Here is a 19,365-nt window from a genome sequence, read left to right as displayed (position 1 = left end):
AGAGCAATGCAGTGAGAAGTATGAATTGTATTTATCGTGATTACGTTATCAGAGAGTCTATTGAGATAATTTTTATCGCAAGGTAGACCAGGATAACAGCGACTATCATCATCATCACCAGCCACGATGGATGCCTGCCCAAGATGTTCCAATCTCTCTGCCCTGCGTCTGCCTGTCACAGTCCATCTATTACCTGCAAGGGAGCTGATATCAATTGGCTCCATCCTGTCCATGGAGGCCCTCTCGTGCACGTTCACCCCATTGGTCGCCATTCCACCATTGGTCTCAACCACCGGGACGTGGTCCCCTCCAGCGATCGCGTAAACCTGTTATGATTGTGACATTTCAGACGCAATCGACTCTCGCGTCCGCGCCTCGCTGCTGTAATAGACTCCTGAGAGGGCTGCCTCTATGGCAAGCGGTGTGGTAATCACGAAGCTAACCAATTCCATCTCGCCCGAGCGATGGACAATAGATGGACCACAACAACACTCCAACCGGCAAACAACCATCCCAGGGAAGAGGTGACACCTCTTGGCCCTGGGCTCCTCACACACGGAACAGGTGATAACAACATCGGCAAGATAACAACATTGAATTGCAACTCACATACTGTCCCCGCTGCTTTACGTGAAACGTGTACGTTGCTTTTAGACACCGTGAACAGAAACAATAGCCACGCGCTGCAACTCGGATGACTGTCTTTCACGCTTTTTGTGGCGGTAAGGGCTCGGAACTTGATGCATCGAGATTTCCTGGCGAATGGATGAGCCCAAGCACTTCTGCGATGATTTTACCCCCCAAATTGTGATTACCGTATTTTAAGAGTGGCCAGGAATTTAACTGCAATGCAACGGTCAGTGCAGCCTCGAGCACTCAATGCACACCACCCCCCCCACCCTCCTCCACCGTGCCCCCATACAATTATTTTGGAAATGCAGAATTTATCAGTCACTGGTAGTTGAACGCAAAGTTTTCTGCAGTGCAGCTGTTGGTGAAGGTCACCAATTCTACGAGCACCATGCGACTGCTGCAAATTAGCAGCTCATATCAAAATGAGCTGAAAAATATGAAGAAAAAAATTGTAAAAAAAAATACCAACAGCAAATCTGTACGTGAAAATCTTTAAGTCACATGGCTTTGACAGAGCTTTAAACATGAACCGAGATTTAAGTATTATTTTATTATCGATTTGTCCAAGTAAACCATCTTATGTACTAACCATCATAGCATTTTTAACATTGCAATTTGCTAACAATGAACCGATGAAGGCAGTGGTCTAGCAAAATTAAACTTTTCCAAAAGGGATAATAAAGGGTCCCCCCAACCCTAAGTGGAGAGTTGGATTTAGTTTTGCAATGAATTGTCGCATTCATTCTCGAAAGGCCAAAAGGCATTCCATGCGTGCACAGCTTCACTCGGGCTTCAGCCGTAGCAGTGACCCTACATGTCCAGCAGTGCTCACAAGGTGGAAGCCAACTGCTTCCTCAGAGACCACCACACTCATCTGGCGGCTTTCCATGTCCCTCCAGCAATGCGCCGAGGTATGCGTCTTGCACATGCAGGGGGACACTGATATTATGAATGAATGAAAGATAGGTGCCAGCATGGAAAGCTGAAATGTTAATGGTGGTGTCGCCCCCGCGGGATGGAAATCGAGAACAACCAAAGCATTTTACATGACCATTGGTTGGGGCTAAAATTGGACATTTTATTTTTATAGGGCACCAGCGCAGAACCAATTCCTCTCCGTAAGTGCGCGACGACCAAGTGCATCACACGCTCGGTGAAGCGTTCACGGGGCCATGGGATCAATTTCTCTTTGTCCTGCATTTGAAAAAAAAAAAATAACCTGGAATCTGAAATGCATTGGGGCGACCCACCCCATTGTCAGGTAATATAAAAGTAAGTGCAGTTTCACGCCGACAGCGAGAGGTGTGGTGTGAGAAGAGACGGGGGGAGGGGGGTGGGGGACGGCACCGCTTGCCAGTGTCCGCAAATTCAATCAGGACACTCGTCGCGCGAGACGGCGAGCACAGCGGGGGGGTTGGGGGGAGGCGTTTGCGTGACCCCCACGCGATTCAGCGCGCGCTAAAAGGGCGGCCGGCTTCCTCCGTAGCGTCGACGGCCGCTCGAGAGACGGGGTGTGGTCACTAAGGATGCTGCTTTGACTCGGGCGCAGTCATCGGACAGGGGGGGGGGGGGGCGGGAGGAGGGGGACACCCTCGCGGAGATGGCAGCGCAACGCCTCGGATGCCCAAAACCTCTCGGGGGAAGAGGCCCTGCCGGTGCCGAGCCGGCGCCGCGCTCAGCTTGCCGCATCGTCCCGTCGATGAGCGGGCGCCCCCCGCGTTAGGGCGTGTTGAGCGGGTCTCCCATCCCGGCGCCCGTTCCCCCAGCTCCCGCGCTGCCGTTACCGCCGCTGATGCTACCGCCGCCGATGCTACCGCCGCTGCCGCCACTGCCGCTGCCGCCACCACCACCGCCGCCACCGGCACCGCCACCACCGCCTCCGCCGCCACCGCCACCACCGCCTCCGCGGTCGTCGTCGTCCGGGTGCTGGGCGTCGTCGTCCGGAGGGGGGTGCACGGTGAGGGTGCACGCGCGGATGCCGCCCAGAGACTCGGGGAGGTCGAACACCTTCTGCCACTCGTCGCGCTCGGGGTCGTAGCGCTGCACCATCTCCACCATGCAGCGGCTGTTCCAAGAGTAGCCGCCCACCACGTAGATGCGGCCCTGGCGATGGCATCGGAGTAAACGAAACACCAAGATGTTACAAAAACGGCTCTCAAATAACACCAAACAGAAGGTGCTTTTACACGACTCGTTTTGTTTTTTTACAAGAACGTTTAAAATAAATTTACTGACCTCCTTGCAACGTTTGGCTAAATAATTTTTCCATATTCATTACCTATTCATGAATTTAATAGGTTCTTTCTCTCACGATACATACATCAAATTAACTGGCAATATTGCTTTAAAACATATGCTGGTCATATTACATTTGAATGTTACCTTCAGGGTAACAGGAATAATTTTTACGTCAAAAACAATTATAAACGAAACGGTACAAACGAAACCAATACGAATATATTCTTGGAATAAATCCTTTTTTGCCGAATCGTGACAATTTATCGAATCACGCGGTTAGGCAAATAATCATTATCGGCCTCATATTTACTTTGTCATTGCCGACTTCCGTGACACCTCTCGCTTCTTAGGGTGCAAAAATCAGGAAAACGGACGCGGTGCGGAGGGGGTCGCTCAACGTCCGTGCTGCCGCCAAGCACTGACGGCTCTGAGAAGAGCGGTGGCGGCTTGGGCCTCAGACCTGGCAGGTGGCCCCCTCAGACCTGGCAGGTGACCCCCTCAGACCTGGCAGGTGGCCCCCTCAAACCTGCCAGGTGACCCCCTCAGACCTGCCAGGTGGCCTCCTCAGGACCTGGCAGGTGGCCCCCTCAAGACCTGGCAGGTGACCCCCTCAGACCTGGCAGGTGACCCCCTCAGACCTGGCAGGTGACCCCCTCAGGCCTGCCAGGTGACCCCCTCAGACCTGCCAGGTGGCCCCCTCAGACCTGGCAGGTGACCCCCTCAGACCTGGCAGGTGACCCCCTCAGACCTGCCAGGTGGCCCCCTCAGACCTGGCAGGTGACCCCTTAGACCTGGCAGGTGGCCCCCTCAGACCTGGCAGGTGACCCCCTCAGGCCTGCCAGGTGGCCCCCTCAGGCCTGGCAGGTGACCCCCTCAGACCTGCCAGGTGGCCCCTCAAACCTGGCAGGTGGCCCCCCTCAAACCTGCCAGGTGACCCCCTCAAACCTGCCAGGTGGCCCCCTCAGACCTGGCAGGTGGCCCCCTCAAGACCTGGCAGGTGACCCCCTCAGACCTGGCAGGTGACCCCCTCAGACCTGGCAGGTGACCCCCCTCAGGCCTGCCAGGTGGCCCCCTCAGACCTACCAGGTGACCCCCTCAGACCTGGCAGGTGGCCCCCTCAAACCTGCCAGGTGGCCCCCTCAGACCTGCCAGGTGACCCCCTCAGGCCTGCCAGGTGGCCCCCTCAGGCCTGGAAGGTGACCCCCTCAGACCTGCCAGGTGGCCTCCTCAGGCCTGCCAGGTGGCCCCCTCAGGCCTGGAAGGTGACCCCCTCAGACCTGCCAGGTGGCCCCCTCAGGCCTGGCAGGTGACCCCCTCAGGACCTGCCAGGTGGCCCCCTCAGGCCTGGCAGGAGGCCCCTCAGACCTGGCAGGTAACCCCCTCAGGGCATCCATTTCTCTGGTTCCACTTTTGGCATGCGGGCCACGGAGTCAACTTTATGACTACGCAAGCATTGCCGACGGCCGCCAAAGGGTAAATCGCCTCGTGGCCCAGTATTTATAACCGACTCGGCTGCAACCGGCATTGAGGGTGCACAAATGTGAAAGTGGTTATTTGCGCCCAAGGTTATATAATATTATAATAGGGTTTTCACCCTTTTTTCTGCCAACAGAACAGGTGTTAAGATGTTAAAACACCAAACTGACACCTTTTACAAGGAATCATGTCTGCATTAACCACAATGCTTGTGGTCAGAATGCAAACAAAAAACACTCTGATAATTATATACTCTGTTACTGGAGCATAATTTGGCAACTGATGAACAGAAATCTGTAAATCAGGAGTAGAATTTACGACACGAACTTGTAAACAGACAGCAATGATATATGATCGGGCTGTTAAGTCAGCATAGCCTACAGCAAGCCTGATAGAAGATATAATGTATTGTCTTTTTTGTAAACAGAAACCCAGCAAAATATGCAGAAGATTAACTTCCTATTTATAGATGCGAAACCCTACACTTCAACTTGTTTTTGACAATTTTATTTAACAATTACTTGGCTTCCAGGCACCAATGGTGAAATTATTATCGCAAGAAATGTCTCCCCGGTCCCACGAAAGACAATTTCGTATTATTATTCATAATATTTCACCTTCTCAGCTTTAAAAAGCAAGTGATACTTAAATTTGATGGACGAAAATAAGCTGAATGCAAATGTAACTAATTAGAATGAAAATAAAATTCACCTCCTAGATCAAAATTATAACTTTTTATCTTGCACCACAAATATGCATAATTCATCACTTTATTTCAAGTGTGTGTTGTTCTCTGCGGCAACACATCATCCAATGTTTCTGGAGTCGCGATGTCAGCTAATTCAGTGCGACGAACGACGATTTTTAATGTTCAAATAAAAAAAATAATCTTCGTTGGGTGGGGAAAGCGGGATTTGAAAAACACACCGATGCAGTTAGAAGTCAACATTAAACCTCGGTGGTCGGACGGCCATCGCGAATGAGAGCCCCGCCAGAGCGCTGAACCAGCTCCGTTGAGTGTGTGGTCTCAAGGACAAGTGCGGGCTTTAATCTGTCCCCTCCGTGTGATTGTACTCGGCTCAGAAGGGGGCGGGTGGGCCGGCCGGCGGGAGGGGAGGGGGGAGATCAACAGACAGGACCAAATTGTGCACTGGAAATGGACGCAGTAGAGCAGGGAAGGGGGCAATCTCCCGACTGAGCAAATAGAGGTGCACTGGCAGGGCAATGGTGTTAGAAGTCAAGGTGCTGACGATGCTGTGGGCTGGACAAGCCTCGCCTGACGCGAAGATAATTGTCCTATCCAGAAAGATTGTATTACAAGGCAGCTGCCGGGGGAGTTTGGGATGTTGCTCCCGCTACTCTCGTAGGACCGTCGATAAGTCGCTATAAAGTTTCTTGCACGTGACATTCTTTTCAGGGAGCCAAATGGCAACGTCGAGGTTTGCTCGCAACGAGAGGATTTCTGTCGGGAGTTCGTGTAGCTTTGCTACTCCCTTGTTGAAGGAGCGCAGACTACAGTGGTTTACTTCCTATACGTTCCATAGTTTGGGTTGCATGGCCAAAGACGCACTGCGGCTTGCCTTTAATTTTCCATGAATCAATGACGGAGAGGTCCGCATCAGTCCGTTGATGTTCTTGTGCGGTTAATGGTCACACCTATAGTGTCTTCGAGGAATTTCAATGTTCGAGTCTTGTGCTACCTTAAACACAAGTAATATCGCCATCGAGGCTAAATCGACGTCGTTAATTCAAATCCCATACATGGTCAGTTTTATGAACCGAGCAAGTAAAACATGAAAGTTTTACGAACTGTGTAAGTAAAACATGGAAGTCATAACTTTAGATACAAGCACATTTTCACGTGCTAAAATGACTCCATGGCTAAGAGCGCTGGCTTGTAATTAACGTGACATGCATTTTAACAGAAAGATAAATTGTAATTTAAATGCAGGTAAAACGTAGCGTTCGTGACCTTGCGGGGCGATGCTAACGTAACAATAAGAGAGCTCCGTGGACGCTTGCAACGACAACCCAAAAAAAACCACGAAAGTTTTAGTCCACACGCGTGTGTGCGTATCAAGCGCGGACCATAATTCGAATGAGCTCACCGCTTTCACGTATTTACGCGAAATATACACAAAGTGCAAACAACAAACAAATAAGACCAATGCTATTCTCAGACTTGCATCTTTACAAACACTCCAAGTCACAGCTTGTCCCACAGCTCAAGCAAGCAATGGGGCTCACATTTGTCTGTTGTCGGTCCAGAGTGTTTGCAAGCATCCCCCCTTAACCAGAAATATTTTATTTAAGAGAAAAAACGCAAGTAGGGGAAGATAGAGCGTACGGGGGGACGCCATGTGGGGGAACGGTTGCACTTTTGATGAAAATAAAAAAGAACAGGCTTTAGCCTTTCTGGCAATATAACAGGAGTTGTGTTAAAGACGTTTAAACACCAAAGACTGAGCGCTATTGCAACGCGTCAAGTCTGCATTAAGCACACATACTTGTGGCAAAAACATACAAACATGCTCTGATGATATATGCATTGTCTTTTAAACCGATTGACCTACACCAGAGTCAAGAGCATGAAAAAGGCTGTCTCTGGTGTAAGCCAATCAGTTTTAAAGGTTGCGCGTTATTTTGCGCACGGTTGCAATTTGCTCTGCTCAGTTGGCGTTAGCCGCCGAGGTCGTGACGGGTTTTATTTTTCGTTCCCGTTGCTCCATGCTCCCTGTAACCGTTCCCGTTCCACTGTAATGTGCACTGATGCCTACTTTACTGAGGGCGATATTGGCATGTAAAGTAAAGATTGACTGATTGATTGAGTTCACGACAGGGTGAACCGATGAAAAAGCTAGCAACGGGTCAGCAATAGCAGAGCACACCCTTCCTAGACAGACCGTCAGCGAGCCGTGACAGAGACACACACACAATATGTCGGGGGCACGGACGACTCGTGCATCCGGTATTGGCACGTAAAAATAAACGATTGGTTCATCAAGCGCGAAGGATGTGCGTAAACGCGCACATGCGTTCGACTCGTTCTTCCGCACACCGTACGTAGCAAAACCGCGCCAATCGGGAGGCGCGAACGTCGCACCCCCACTACGGGTTTCCCCGCCCCCCGCCGAGTCACCTGGAAGACGGCCACTCCCACGTCGCTCTGTCCGCGCAGCATGGGGGCGGCCGACGTCCAGTTGTCGGCCGCCGGCGAGTAGAACTCGCAGGAGAGCACGTCGGCGTAGTCGCTGGCGCCGCGGAAGTGGTTGCCCCCGATGACGTAGAGGCGGTCGCGCACGGTGCACATGCAGTGCAGGCCACGCACCGTCGACATGGGAGCGCGCTGCGTCCAGCGGTCCGACTCCGGGTCGTAGCACAGCAGCTCCTTCTGGAAGGTGTCGTGCGTGATGCCGCCTGCGGGACACGGGGCGGCGCGTGCGGATGCGGGGGGGGGGGGAAGTTGAGTACGCGGGTGGTGGGCGCGTGAACAAAGGGAGGACGCAAACACACGGACGTCCGGTCCAGCCACACGGGACCCTATGGGCAACATAGCTATCCCCCCCCCATTGTTCCAATTTTATTTTAGGAATTTTTTTTTTTTTACACAACGATACAGCAAAACAAGGAACCGAGGTACACATCTTCCAAGTGACCAACGCAAATGCGCATAGTCGTAGAAATCCCCGGCTATGATCTCAGGAGTAGGCAAGAGTGAGAGCAAGAGGGAAAGAAATAGGACAAAAGCAGAAATAGGGGAAACTAAATAAATAAACAGAAACGGATGGAAGAGATTGCATTAGTGGGGGAGGGTCACATCAGGAACGAATCAAACGAAGGGTCCCACTGATGACCCTCTCATTTCCTTTTGCCTGGTGGGGATTTGACCGGCAGCATTTCTACACGTTCACGTCGAGGCTGGCGAGTGAGCCGGTGGGACGGCTGCAGACGTAGCCTCGTGAATGTCCCAAACACAGCTGCTGGCAAATGATCAAAGGGGGGCAGAGTGCGTACTCCATGGGCTACAGTTTAGTGATTGGTAACTGCACCTCGGCTAAGGCGTCATTAAATGTAGTGAGGATATCACAACGGCTCTGTTGGGCAAAGCACATCAGGAGAGTCTTAAAGTATTGAATGAGTTGCATTGATATTGGCGGGAGAGGTTTTAGGGAGCGCTATTCATTCTGGCGCGCGGAGAGATAGTGCAGTGTTCAAGGAGCTGCGTTACGAGCCCGGAGACCCCAGTTTGGGTCCCGGTCACGGCTAACATCGGTGGGGCGAGTGATGTCTCAACCAGTCCCTGGTCCCCCGCCGCTTTCAGAAACCCGCACCGACCAGAGTGGTGAAGCATGGTCAAGTAACTCCCACAACTCACAACGCACTGGCGCTCCTTCACCCACAGGTTATATTTATTGAGGCTAGTGTGGCATGCAAGGTGGAGGTGTGGCCAGTACCACACCAGGTCCACCTTCAATTGCCAGATTTAAGCCCCAAAAACCAAGTCCCCTTCCAAGGAGACCCCTCCCAGCCGCAAGTCCCCAAGTGAGCCCCCTTCCTAGGGGTCCCTTCTGCCCCTAAGCCCCCACAAGCGATTTCCCATTCTCGGGGTCCCCACCTGGTAAAGCCCCCAAAGTGAACTCCCTTCATAGGGATCTCTCCCTTGTGGCTGGTCCCTCGGCTTCCTCCACCCACAAGGTACTCCCCCCCCCCCCCCCCGAGCGTTGCCGGGGACGGTGCTGAGGATCCGCTCACTCGACAGGCCTGTGGTGTGTTCACGCTCTGGCTTTGGGCGATCGGCAGTGGGCAGCAGGAAATATCCTCTCTCTCCGTCTCCCATCTCTCCCAGTGCGAGCAGCGGTGGCTGGCCCCCGCACGCGTGGCGTCGCTTACCAGAGATGTACATGAGGTTGCCGTAGACGGTGCCGGCGTGGCCGTAGTGGGGCTCGGCCATGCGTGCCACGTACGTCCACTCGTTACTGCTCGGGTCGTAGCACTCCACCGTCGCTGCATGCCAAAACGCGCACGCGGACGAGCGTGATGTGCGTGCACACGGAAGGGGGGGGGGGGAAGCCGCAAACTCGGCGGCAGGTGCGTGCTCGGGATGCGCGTTGCAACGAGACGCTGCGCGAGTCTACGCTGCGTTCCATTGCAACGACGCGAGACGCGGTCGCAGTTAGGCGTCCCGTAAATGTATACTGCAATTTAAGACCGGGAGCAAGAGCAGAGCCTCACCATTCTGGCGAATTGCCCGATGATGCTGGATGCAATTACCAGTGAAACGTCGTACTCAAAAATTGTAAATGTTGTGGTTTCACGCTTCAACACACCAGTGGGCTAAAGTAGTGAACTATTTGTCTTTTGTCAACGTGACACTTTTTTGCTGATTATGTAAATTGTATGTTGCTGCTAAACAAACATTTCTGAACTCTCGCAAGTTCCTGACCATGTTTTGGAGCTCCACATTCATAAAGATCCTTTATGTAGTTGGGCTCTGTGCACCGTCGAGGTCAGTGCTGTTAGCGAGCACCGATGAAGGCCGGCACACGAGTGGTGGTGTGCTCAGAATCATGCGTGACCATGTTTGTTTCCCGAGTGCGGACGTTTGCATTCCGCACCAGAAACTCAAAATCAGATTATTCATTCATACTCGAGGAATCCGATGAGCTATAAAGCTCTTTTTCATCCAAGACAACACCACGGCCTCGTATGCAGTGTCGCCCTTTAAAGTACTCGCCTAGACCCCTTGCCCCAACAGTCTATCCAAGGGCTATACGGGTGAATCACTGTCTTTGTGTGCCAGCACGCGGCTCCGTACCCAGTTCACCGGCGGCGTTGCGGCCGCCCACGGCGTACAGGCGCCCGTTGAGCGCGCTCAGGTGGAAGAAGGTGCGCTTCTCGTTGAGCGGTGCCACCTGCGCCCAGCGGTTGTAGCGTGGGTCGTACCGGAAGACCGTGTCCACCGCCGTCTTGCCCTGGCCACCCAAGCGCGCAGCGGGCGAAACGTAAAGACATTCACGACAGCTGCTACCAATGACTGCAACCAGCAAAATATAATCACGGTGCATTATTGCTAGGTATGCGCAAGATTAATTACGGCTCCAATGAAGGCATCTAAAAACTGTGTTATCCACGGTGCTTTTGTCGATTGTTGCTAACAATCCCGACGTCCCATTCCGTAACAACGAAGCCATCAAGGTAAACTCGGAATATTTTGATGGCGTTACAGGCTCAAGAGCAGACCAACTCAACCGCTGTACAGATATTGGCACTGCTGATCAGCTTGAGTCAATGCCGTGGAAGAAAACAATTATCTTGGCATTCAGAGGAATCGCCAAAGGCTCGGAGATAATCAGAAGCCAAAACAAATCACTGTAATGAGACGCTAATGGACATGTTACACTGAACAAGATGCACGACACAACTTTGTAAGCACAAGCTGTTATTTTTTTTGCAACTGGGCAGACACCCGCATTGTAGGGGACAGCGCGAGTGAGCCTTCTCTTTGCCCACGGGGGAGGAGAGAACAACAAAAAGGTTAAAAAGTAGAAAATCAAAGACAAAATAGATTAAGGGAAAAGAGTAGAAAGTAGACGCGCAACAGCAAAGGAGCTTGTTGATAAAAGGCCCCCTTTGTCCTTTGCAGCCGTCACACTGCTAGCAGGCAGGCAAGGCACTCACCTTCGTGTCGTAGTTGCTCTGCCCACCGACGACAAAGAGGAAGTTGCCGACCACGGCGATGCCGTGCTGGTACCGCGGCGCCTCCATGGGCGCCAGGCAGCGCCAGAGCCGCGTGCGCTCGTCGTACAAGCGCAGCTCCTTGGACACGAGCAGCTGCTGGCGCAGCACGCCGCCCAACGCCAGCAGGTGCGTCGCGTCCGAGCGGATGCGCGTTCGCTCCGACTGCAGCACCGGCTGCATGGGCGGCAGCATCTGGTAGTTGCTGGCCTCCAGGAGCAAGTTGACGCAGGCGGCGTCTGAGCGCATGAACTCCACCTGCGCGTGGAGCAGTTGGGTTCGGGAAGGGGGGGGGGAGGTCGAAAGGTCAGCACGGCCAAAAATGTATTCCCGCCATGGCCACACCGTCGACTGTTGAAGAGTTGACACCCGTCCTCCCAAAGTCTGATCTTACAGAATCACATCATCTGGCTTCAGGGCTTCCCTTTGGCTGCAACTCCCAAGCCTGTCTTGGAAAGCTGCCCTCCTCCACCCTGCGCATGTAATCCACCATGGCAACAACCTCCTCTCTCAGGTTACACTGACAATATTTCCATTGCTTGTTTCTTACCCTACCCTGCAATAAAATCCCTACCATTCTCGGCGTGTACCAATATTGAAGACTCTGGTTCAGTGTCAAGATGTCCGAGCTGTCCACGAACAAAGACGACCGCGGCCGAGAATGTGTTAATGATGAGGATGAATGGGATTAGCCAAAGTTGTCAGTGTAAATTCACCAGTTGTCATCGGTGTGCTTTGTAATAGCTTTTACAGAAGCAGGTGCCTCAAGAGAGCTTTGCACAACGATCAAGCATACCCCCCCACAGGCTGTATAGCCACATTTTTGGTGATATGGAATAAAAATTAATGAAACACGTTCCACTTTCCAGTATAATTAAGCTTGGTGTATACATGTATTACAATATTCCAAGTTAGTTAATTACTCTCAACAGACATTGACACCCGGGGGAGAAACATGGAAGGTTTTCTCTTAAAAAAACCATCGCGGCCACTTTAGCAAAGACTGATCCGTCAAAACTTCAGTGCTGACTCTGCAACAAGAAAAATGCTGTGTGGCAAAAGAATAAAAAAATGACATTTCCTCAGCTCAGCATGTACTTTTTTAATCATTTCAAGGTGGCTTTTTTATTTTAATCTCTGCAATTTCACTGCAATAACCAGCACACGGGCACCGAGAAATGCATTAATTAACGAGGACGTGCCACTGATCGGGTGGCTCAGAGCCCCGCGCGTCAGCATCACTTACATCTGGCGGTTGCATCCGAGCCAGGCACCGCTGATCAAACCAAGTTGCCAAGTGGAGTGGGAGCCGATGGTCTCAGTTAAGTCAAAAATCACTTTACAAAAGCCATTCAATTACATTTTTTTCCTCTTCATCTTCACGGAATTAAGCTTATTCCAGTTCCAAGAAGGAAAAGTGTAGCGCCGATTGCTAGGCGGCACGTGCTCTTTGCAGGGCCTACGTAAAAGATGTCCCCTCGTGGGGAGTGAAGAAGCCGGTGTGTCTAGGGGCAAACTACGAAGTCACAATTCTGCGGCGTCTTCCAGGGACGGCCGCTTTCTGCTCAAACGTCGTGGCGATGGGCGTCGCGAGATTTTACCAAAAATTAACGTGTTCGTCTCGGCCACGACTTGGGACAGCGCGAGTGAGCATTTAAATACTGTACATCTGTGAAAAAGAGCTTCACAGCGTATCGGATTCCTCCAGTCTAAATAATACAGATTCTGATAAAAGATTATAAAAGGGATATGAAAAGAGGCAATAAAAGCAGACGGATACATAAACAGACAGGATATAGCGCGTACGTTACGCCTGACATTGCAAATGTGGTCAAGAGTCGGCTCTCCCCGCCAACAGATCTGTGACGGTAATAGGGGCACGGCAGGGGAGCGACGCGGCGTGGCACTGACCGTTTGGACTTCGTGCAGCAGCTCCTGCGGGGACATGAGCGGAAAGCGGATGCGGGACATGAGACGGGAGGCTTGTCGCATGCGGCTTCCGTGCGGCTCCCCGTCCCCCTTGCAGCGCGACATCGTCTGCACGAAACCAAACCAGACGAGCAGGGGCACGCGGATAGCCGCACGCGGACATACACACACAGACGCACGAACGGATTAGCGGCCTGCAAGGGGACGAACGAACAAAAGGGGAACACACGCCCATGGGGGGGTGGGGGGGGGCAAATGCACTCGTATGTATCAAGAATAATATATGTTGAACGTCAACCGTATTAAGCAGAGGTGCCGGGTGAAGGACAACAAATAAAACACAAAAAGCAGTTCTAAAGAAATTCGTTTTCAATCTAGATGATTGAAAAATGCGTAACTCCAGTGGCTTCCTGACATCGGAAGGAAGATCGCTCCAGACGGCCGCAGAAGCGCACCTGAAAGCGCGCGATAATTTTGCGGCATTACAAAATTGGCCCACTGTCATGTGCCTCCACTATCAGCATTCCGACAATTACAGGGAACATTGACCCACAAAGCTAACGAACCAAGTGTGACCGGTTTGGTGACACTATTGCACTCACTTCCGCTGATGGACAGTCAGCCGAGTGAGCTCTCAAGTTTATATGATTTATATGGCAATGTGTGGATATGTACACGCTCAAATGGTGCGTCATTCCTCACGTGCAAACGTGAGAAATTGAAAGTACCAACTTTATGCACTTCAAGAGTTAAAAAAAAAAATTACCAGCAAGCTCATATAAACTTGAATTGTGTTCATCCCCATTGCTGGGGATCAACACACATGAGTCTCTCTATAGGATGACAATTGATTTCCTACAAAGGTCCTGCAATGAATTCCTCATTTTATTGATCACAGATTTTACCGACCAATTTCTGTGCATGCAATACCCATAATAGGTGCCGTCCTGTTTTACAGTGGATATTAAAGATCCCCAGATGTCACTCGGAAAGAGCAGTTCAACTGTGTGCCGGTGCCAGGATGCAAATTCACCAAATTTGGAAATGACACCGCGAATAACTCTATTGGGATTAAGCACAGCAGCAATCATCTATCTATCTACCCCTAACTAGCGGACTAAATTCCCCGGGTAATTCCTGCAAATGAGACTCATCGTGGTCTCTTAAATTCTCACCCGGAGGAATGAAGAATTGAGCCCACCCCCCAACCAAGATTTGATTGAGTCAAGTGCTCTCACACAGGGGATGTGTGAGAGTCAAACAAAACCAACATTAGGCACGCGAGTAAATTTACACAGCGTTAACAAGAGCAACAAATTACCAATTCAAAACATAAATCAACGAAAAAGTAATACAAATAACCCACGGATGATGAGTCTACATCAGTCTTCTGCCTGGGTAGGGTGTCGCTGCTCGATGCCCTGTGCCGGGCCAGGCTGCCCGTGCCACTGCCCACCCCGAACGCGCCGCTGCCGCTGCTGCTGCCGCTGCTGCTGCTGCCGCCACTGCTACCGCCACTGCCACCTGCGCCACCTCCGGCACCGCCCGCAGCGCCGGCGCCGCTGCTTCCCGCTGGCACCACCGTCGCGTCGCCAGTGTCGGCCGCTTCGCTGTGCCGCAGCCAGCGGCAGGTGGCGCGGAAGAGCTGCAGCTCGGTGCAGCGCTTGAGCGAGTCGCTGGCGAGGGCGCGCTCCAGCCGCTCGGCCGGCAGCCGCAGGAAGCCGGCGGTCTGCGACAGCGCGCCGAAGTTGCGCAGGATGAAGCCGTCGACGAAGCGGTCGACGGCCGCCAGGTGGTACGTGTTGGCGATGCGGCCCACCTCCACGCAGTTCTCCAGCGTCGTCTGGGCGAGCGCCGCGTGGAACGTGGATAAAGGGGAAAAGGGTGGAACGTGGATAAAGGGGAAAAGGGGGGTGCGGGTAAAGGTGTGGGCCCTGCAATCGCTTGCGTTCATCTCTTGTTTTCCTACCGAGTCTTCATTGTTTTGATTATTTTGCTGCTATGTATTTCCAGGTGATAAGCCACTTCGTTGAGCTATCATTTGCGGCCAGGTTACTTAAATAAAAACCTAATAGCTCATTGGGCTTTACCTGGTAAGATAAACATAATTTAGTTTTATTTGTATCTTATTTTTTTACTTTCCTATAATTTGCACTCCTATTGTGCTTTTTGTATTGTTTGTTGTTGTAACGTTAGGACCCGTCCCTACTGGACATCTGTGAAGAAGAGCTTTATAGCTCATCAGATTCCTCCAGGGTAAATACATATTCTGATTCTGATTCATTACGGGACACTTTGACCACAACTCTTGCGCACTGGCTAGATGTCTAGGAAGAGGTGCAAGTATTCACCAAGCCACATGAACGGTCGTGTATCCTTAACCCACTGACCCCAGATAACAGAGGGTTGGTAACATGCAATATCTGGCTGCCGGTCAGCTAGCGTGCAATTGCATGTGTGTCCCCAAGGGGAGCTGTACTGTAGTAGTTAGTGCCCTGCACCACATTGCCGGCGATCCGAGTTCAATTCCAGCTCTCGAGCAATAACAGTGGCGAAAATATGAACCGGTCCTGGGCCTCCCCTAGATTGACTAAGCCTTAAATCAGTGCCTGGTACGGTGTGGTTCTACATCTACACCACCCTCTCATGAGAAGTGCCGGCCTTTCTAGGATTCTTTGTATTTGTGTCCGCTAGACAACTCGGTCAGTTAACCCATACCACCTGGGCCTGTTCCATGACCTCCTGGAAGCAAGCCATCTACACTTCACGCGGCCTCAAGGCACACTTTGCCCAGCACAAGCACCGTGGTGACGTCACCGCCACTTAGTAGCAAATGACCGGGTTCCCGTGATGGTGGTTCATGCCCCTTTGACGAGATCGGCGAGGTATTGAGAAGGTTGTTGTTGTTGTTGCTGTTGTCGTCGTGTGCGGCTTTGCTCACCTCCGAGATGAGGAACTCCGTGCAGAAGTCGAGCACGGGCAGCACCTGCAGGAAACTTGCTGCCTCGAGCGTCTCGTGCAGGCTTTCCATGCTCAGCGACAGCTTGGCCGTGTACACAAAGTCGATGATCTGACGAAGCCCCATGCCGCTCACCCCGTGCAGCTTAATCTGAGTCAGGTCCTGCTCTTTCATGCCGCCTGCGTGGGGGGGGGGGCGACGCGATGGCCGACGGAGGTTGTGTCAGAGGGGGGCGAAGGAACGTGACACGGTGGTGGTGGAGGGCAAAAGGGTGGGCAAGGCAATACGGTTTTACAGAGGTCAAAGATGAATGTGGGTAATTAAACAAGAAACGATGGCAAGGCGAGAGGTGTCACCATAGGGGTGACAGTTTTGACGGTGGTTCAAAGGCAGAGGAGAGGGGAAGTGCTTAATTAATGATTCGGGATGCATTGGGACAACGTTTCTTCTCCGGTATGAATGGAAACGGCCTTTCACTCAAGAGTGCATAATGCATGCGGAGGTCATTTCTATACTGCAAGCTGCTATTGCAGTTTCATACGAATTTATTTCAGTCATACGTTCTGATTAGTGGAAGGGTTGGTATGTTACTTAGAGGCTATTAAGTAACTATCCACATGCCAATTAAAAAACTGGCCATTGATCTTCTTTCATCAGGCCCCAGTGTTAAGTGCAGTCTCCAACCCTCATTAACCATCACTCTGGCCCCTCCTCTATGCATGTGCTCAGGGAAGCGGGGCCATTACCCAAAACTTGTTGTAAAAATGTGAATTTTTTAAGGCAGCGTTATTTTTGCTAATTCTGTCCTATGTTGTTGCAAGACCATTACATAAGAGTGTAACATGATATGAAACATTTGCACTCTATAACTTTTTCATAATCAAAACATTATTTTAGCATTAATTGATGAAGCAAACCAAGATCTTATTCGATGTCATTAGAATCGCAAACAACTTTCATTTTCAAAAGCGGACTGATAAGGCAATAGCTGTAACCTGCGAGACTCCGTTAATTTTTTTTTGAAAACAACACAGCACCCTCAGCTTTAATCCCACACACACTGGGTGGCCTTGATTCACTTACCGCAGTAAAAATTAATCACGCAAAAAAGAATGTCATGAGGATCCACGACTGTGTGTTTGCAATCTAGCGCTACGGCAGTCGGCTTCCGTGGACAACGATTGCAACGTATTGCATTTCGTGATCCTCAACCATACAAATAAACACTCCGCCACGGAATCAGCTAAATACAACTCCTTAAAAAAGAGTCTCCAAACGCGCAAATCATTTTTTTTACAAAACTTTTCGCCGTGGTTAGTTTCACACTTTACGCAACAACAAAAAACCACACCGTAAAAAAATCCAACGCAATCGTGTTTTTGCGTGTTTTGCTGCGCGGGTCAGAAGCTGAAAGGTTGCTTTACCGGTGAACATGGCTTTGAAGTAATCGCTGGACGAGGCCATCATGGCACGGTGCACGGGGAAACTTTCCTCCCCGTCGCCCGGCAGAAGGGACACGTCACACAGCAGACCGTCCTGCCTCAAACGCTCAAACCCCTATTGGAGAACAAAGGAGAGTAACAGTCGGTAAACATTAACAATTTATGCTCCGAAATGCACTTGACTGGCTGTGTGAAAGCACACACGCCTCAAACAAAACACAGACGTCAACACGGGACAAGTCACAATGCTCGAAGCTCAGGTTTGCCTTACTTTTATTTTTACACTTGGGGAGGGGCAACTATTCGCAAGCTATGCGTAAGGATTTGAACAAGTGTGCAGGTCGAATGTTAATTATTCTCACGGTGCCTCTGGGCCCCTTAATTAATGTTAAACATTAGCAAACGATAGGTCGGACAGAGAATTTACCCAAAGCACAAATAAACATCGTCAAATGGGAACACTTTGCCAGCTGTGATATTGTTGGACATTGTACCACCGATTAGCACTGTTGGCTATGTACGGCGAGAAAAAGTTCAACGTATGTACGTACGTACGTAGCGAGCAGTCACAAAGGCAGCTTCACAAATTGTAGAGCTGCATGAATAGCTGATTTATGCACAGAGGTCGTCTATGAATAGTCAAGTGCAAAGCCATTGCCAGAAATGTGCGCATCTGTATTGAGATCACTGAAACAATGCTGCTCGTGCCGTGAATTGCGCTGTTGGGTTTGCGGCACACTGCACGTAAATGCGCTGTGCGACATTGCTTTTCACTGCAATGCTTCGGGTTAAACACTGCCACTTTAAGTGCAATTTACATTGCGTTGAGGATAATTGCACCAATTAACATGTGTATTAACCTCCAGTTGCAACATTTAAGCAGAAAATGTGCCACTACTTCAGTTAAGCTGTATTTAAAAGTCGACTGCAGCCAACGACTCTTTTTCCAAGTGGCCAAAGCAACGTGGGAGCCAAGTGTTCTGCCCTCTATCACCAAGGTTCAGCAGCCCAACAAGCTATCTTGACATTGTGATAATGCAACACGAAGAATCTTGCTGACCCTGCCACAGATTGTCTTAGCTGTAACGCATGTCTCTATTAGCAATGCAGCAGCGTCGGACCGACGGCACAATTGCAGAGCGGGCAAATTTTCGGTGGTTGCACCGAAGCTATGGAATGGCCTCCTATCCAGTGTAACCAAAACAAGAAATGTTTCAAGGAAAATGTGCAACCTATCATTTTCAGCGAGTGTTGAGTTTCGTCTCTAGAAATGCTCGCCAAATAATATCACAGCTTTCGTGACTGCAGGGATTCATCTTCTTGGTTCTTTCGGTAAAGTCACGTAAAAGGGAAGTAATAAAATAATAAAAATAAAACATAATAAAATAATTCTCACGACGTTTCGGCCACAACGCAAGCAGCCGTCCTCAGGTGAAGACCAGGTCTGTCGGGGAGACAGCGTCTCGTGAGATTTATTTTATTATGTTTAATTTTTATTATTTTATTACTTCCCTTCTACGTGACTTTACCGAAAGAACCAAGAAGAGAAATATCACAGCTTTTGGAGTGCACGGTGTATTCCTCCTGGTCACGGACATTCAGTCACATCCGTCACCATAAGTAAAGAATCAACTTCAACTATGATGTCATTTAATGCATTCATCATGAAAAAGAACAGGCATATTCCAAATATACAGGCATCAGATTCAGGATCAAACCCACGACCTCCTGCATAGCCGGCGAGTGAGATAACGTCTCGCCAACATGCTTCCCATAAGCAACATTCAACCGTGTATTTGAAACTGCTACCTAATTACTACTCATCAATACTCGTCGATACCATTATGGATGCCCTGCAAAATAGAATGTGCAATGTGTAAATGGAAGTGTCAAGTCAAGTGTATTTTTTTTACAAGGCGAGACTTCTAAAGACCAGGATCATTACATTTGTCG

General features: G+C 50.6%; 1 protein-coding gene across 5 annotated transcripts in view; it reads right to left on the bottom strand.

Moving 5' to 3' along the window:
* Window positions 1–1,163: 1,163 nt before the first annotated feature.
* LOC144948607 (kelch-like protein 9) overlaps window positions 1,164–19,365 on the bottom strand; it is a 116,310-nt gene continuing 98,108 nt past the window's right edge. For all 5 annotated transcript variants that reach the window (XM_078878199.1, XM_078878198.1, XM_078878200.1 and 2 more), the window contains 9 exons: window positions 17,395–17,527; window positions 15,953–16,149; window positions 14,378–14,854; window positions 12,994–13,119; window positions 11,026–11,340; window positions 10,163–10,319; window positions 9,238–9,351; window positions 7,487–7,764; window positions 1,164–2,736 (listed from right to left, as the gene is read on the bottom strand). In XM_078878199.1, the coding sequence (XP_078734325.1) occupies window positions 2,353–2,736; window positions 7,487–7,764; window positions 9,238–9,351; window positions 10,163–10,319; window positions 11,026–11,340; window positions 12,994–13,119; window positions 14,378–14,854; window positions 15,953–16,149; window positions 17,395–17,527 (2,181 nt within the window). In that variant the 3' untranslated portion in view covers window positions 1,164–2,352. The remainder of the gene's footprint in view (window positions 2,737–7,486; window positions 7,765–9,237; window positions 9,352–10,162; window positions 10,320–11,025; window positions 11,341–12,993; window positions 13,120–14,377; window positions 14,855–15,952; window positions 16,150–17,394; window positions 17,528–19,365) is intronic.

This window comes from Lampetra fluviatilis, chromosome 50 (genome assembly GCF_964198595.1).
Source record: "Lampetra fluviatilis chromosome 50, kcLamFluv1.1, whole genome shotgun sequence".
In the NCBI taxonomy this organism is placed as follows: domain Eukaryota; kingdom Metazoa; phylum Chordata; class Hyperoartia; order Petromyzontiformes; family Petromyzontidae; genus Lampetra; species Lampetra fluviatilis.
This window is presented reverse-complemented; position numbering and strand designations above follow the sequence as displayed.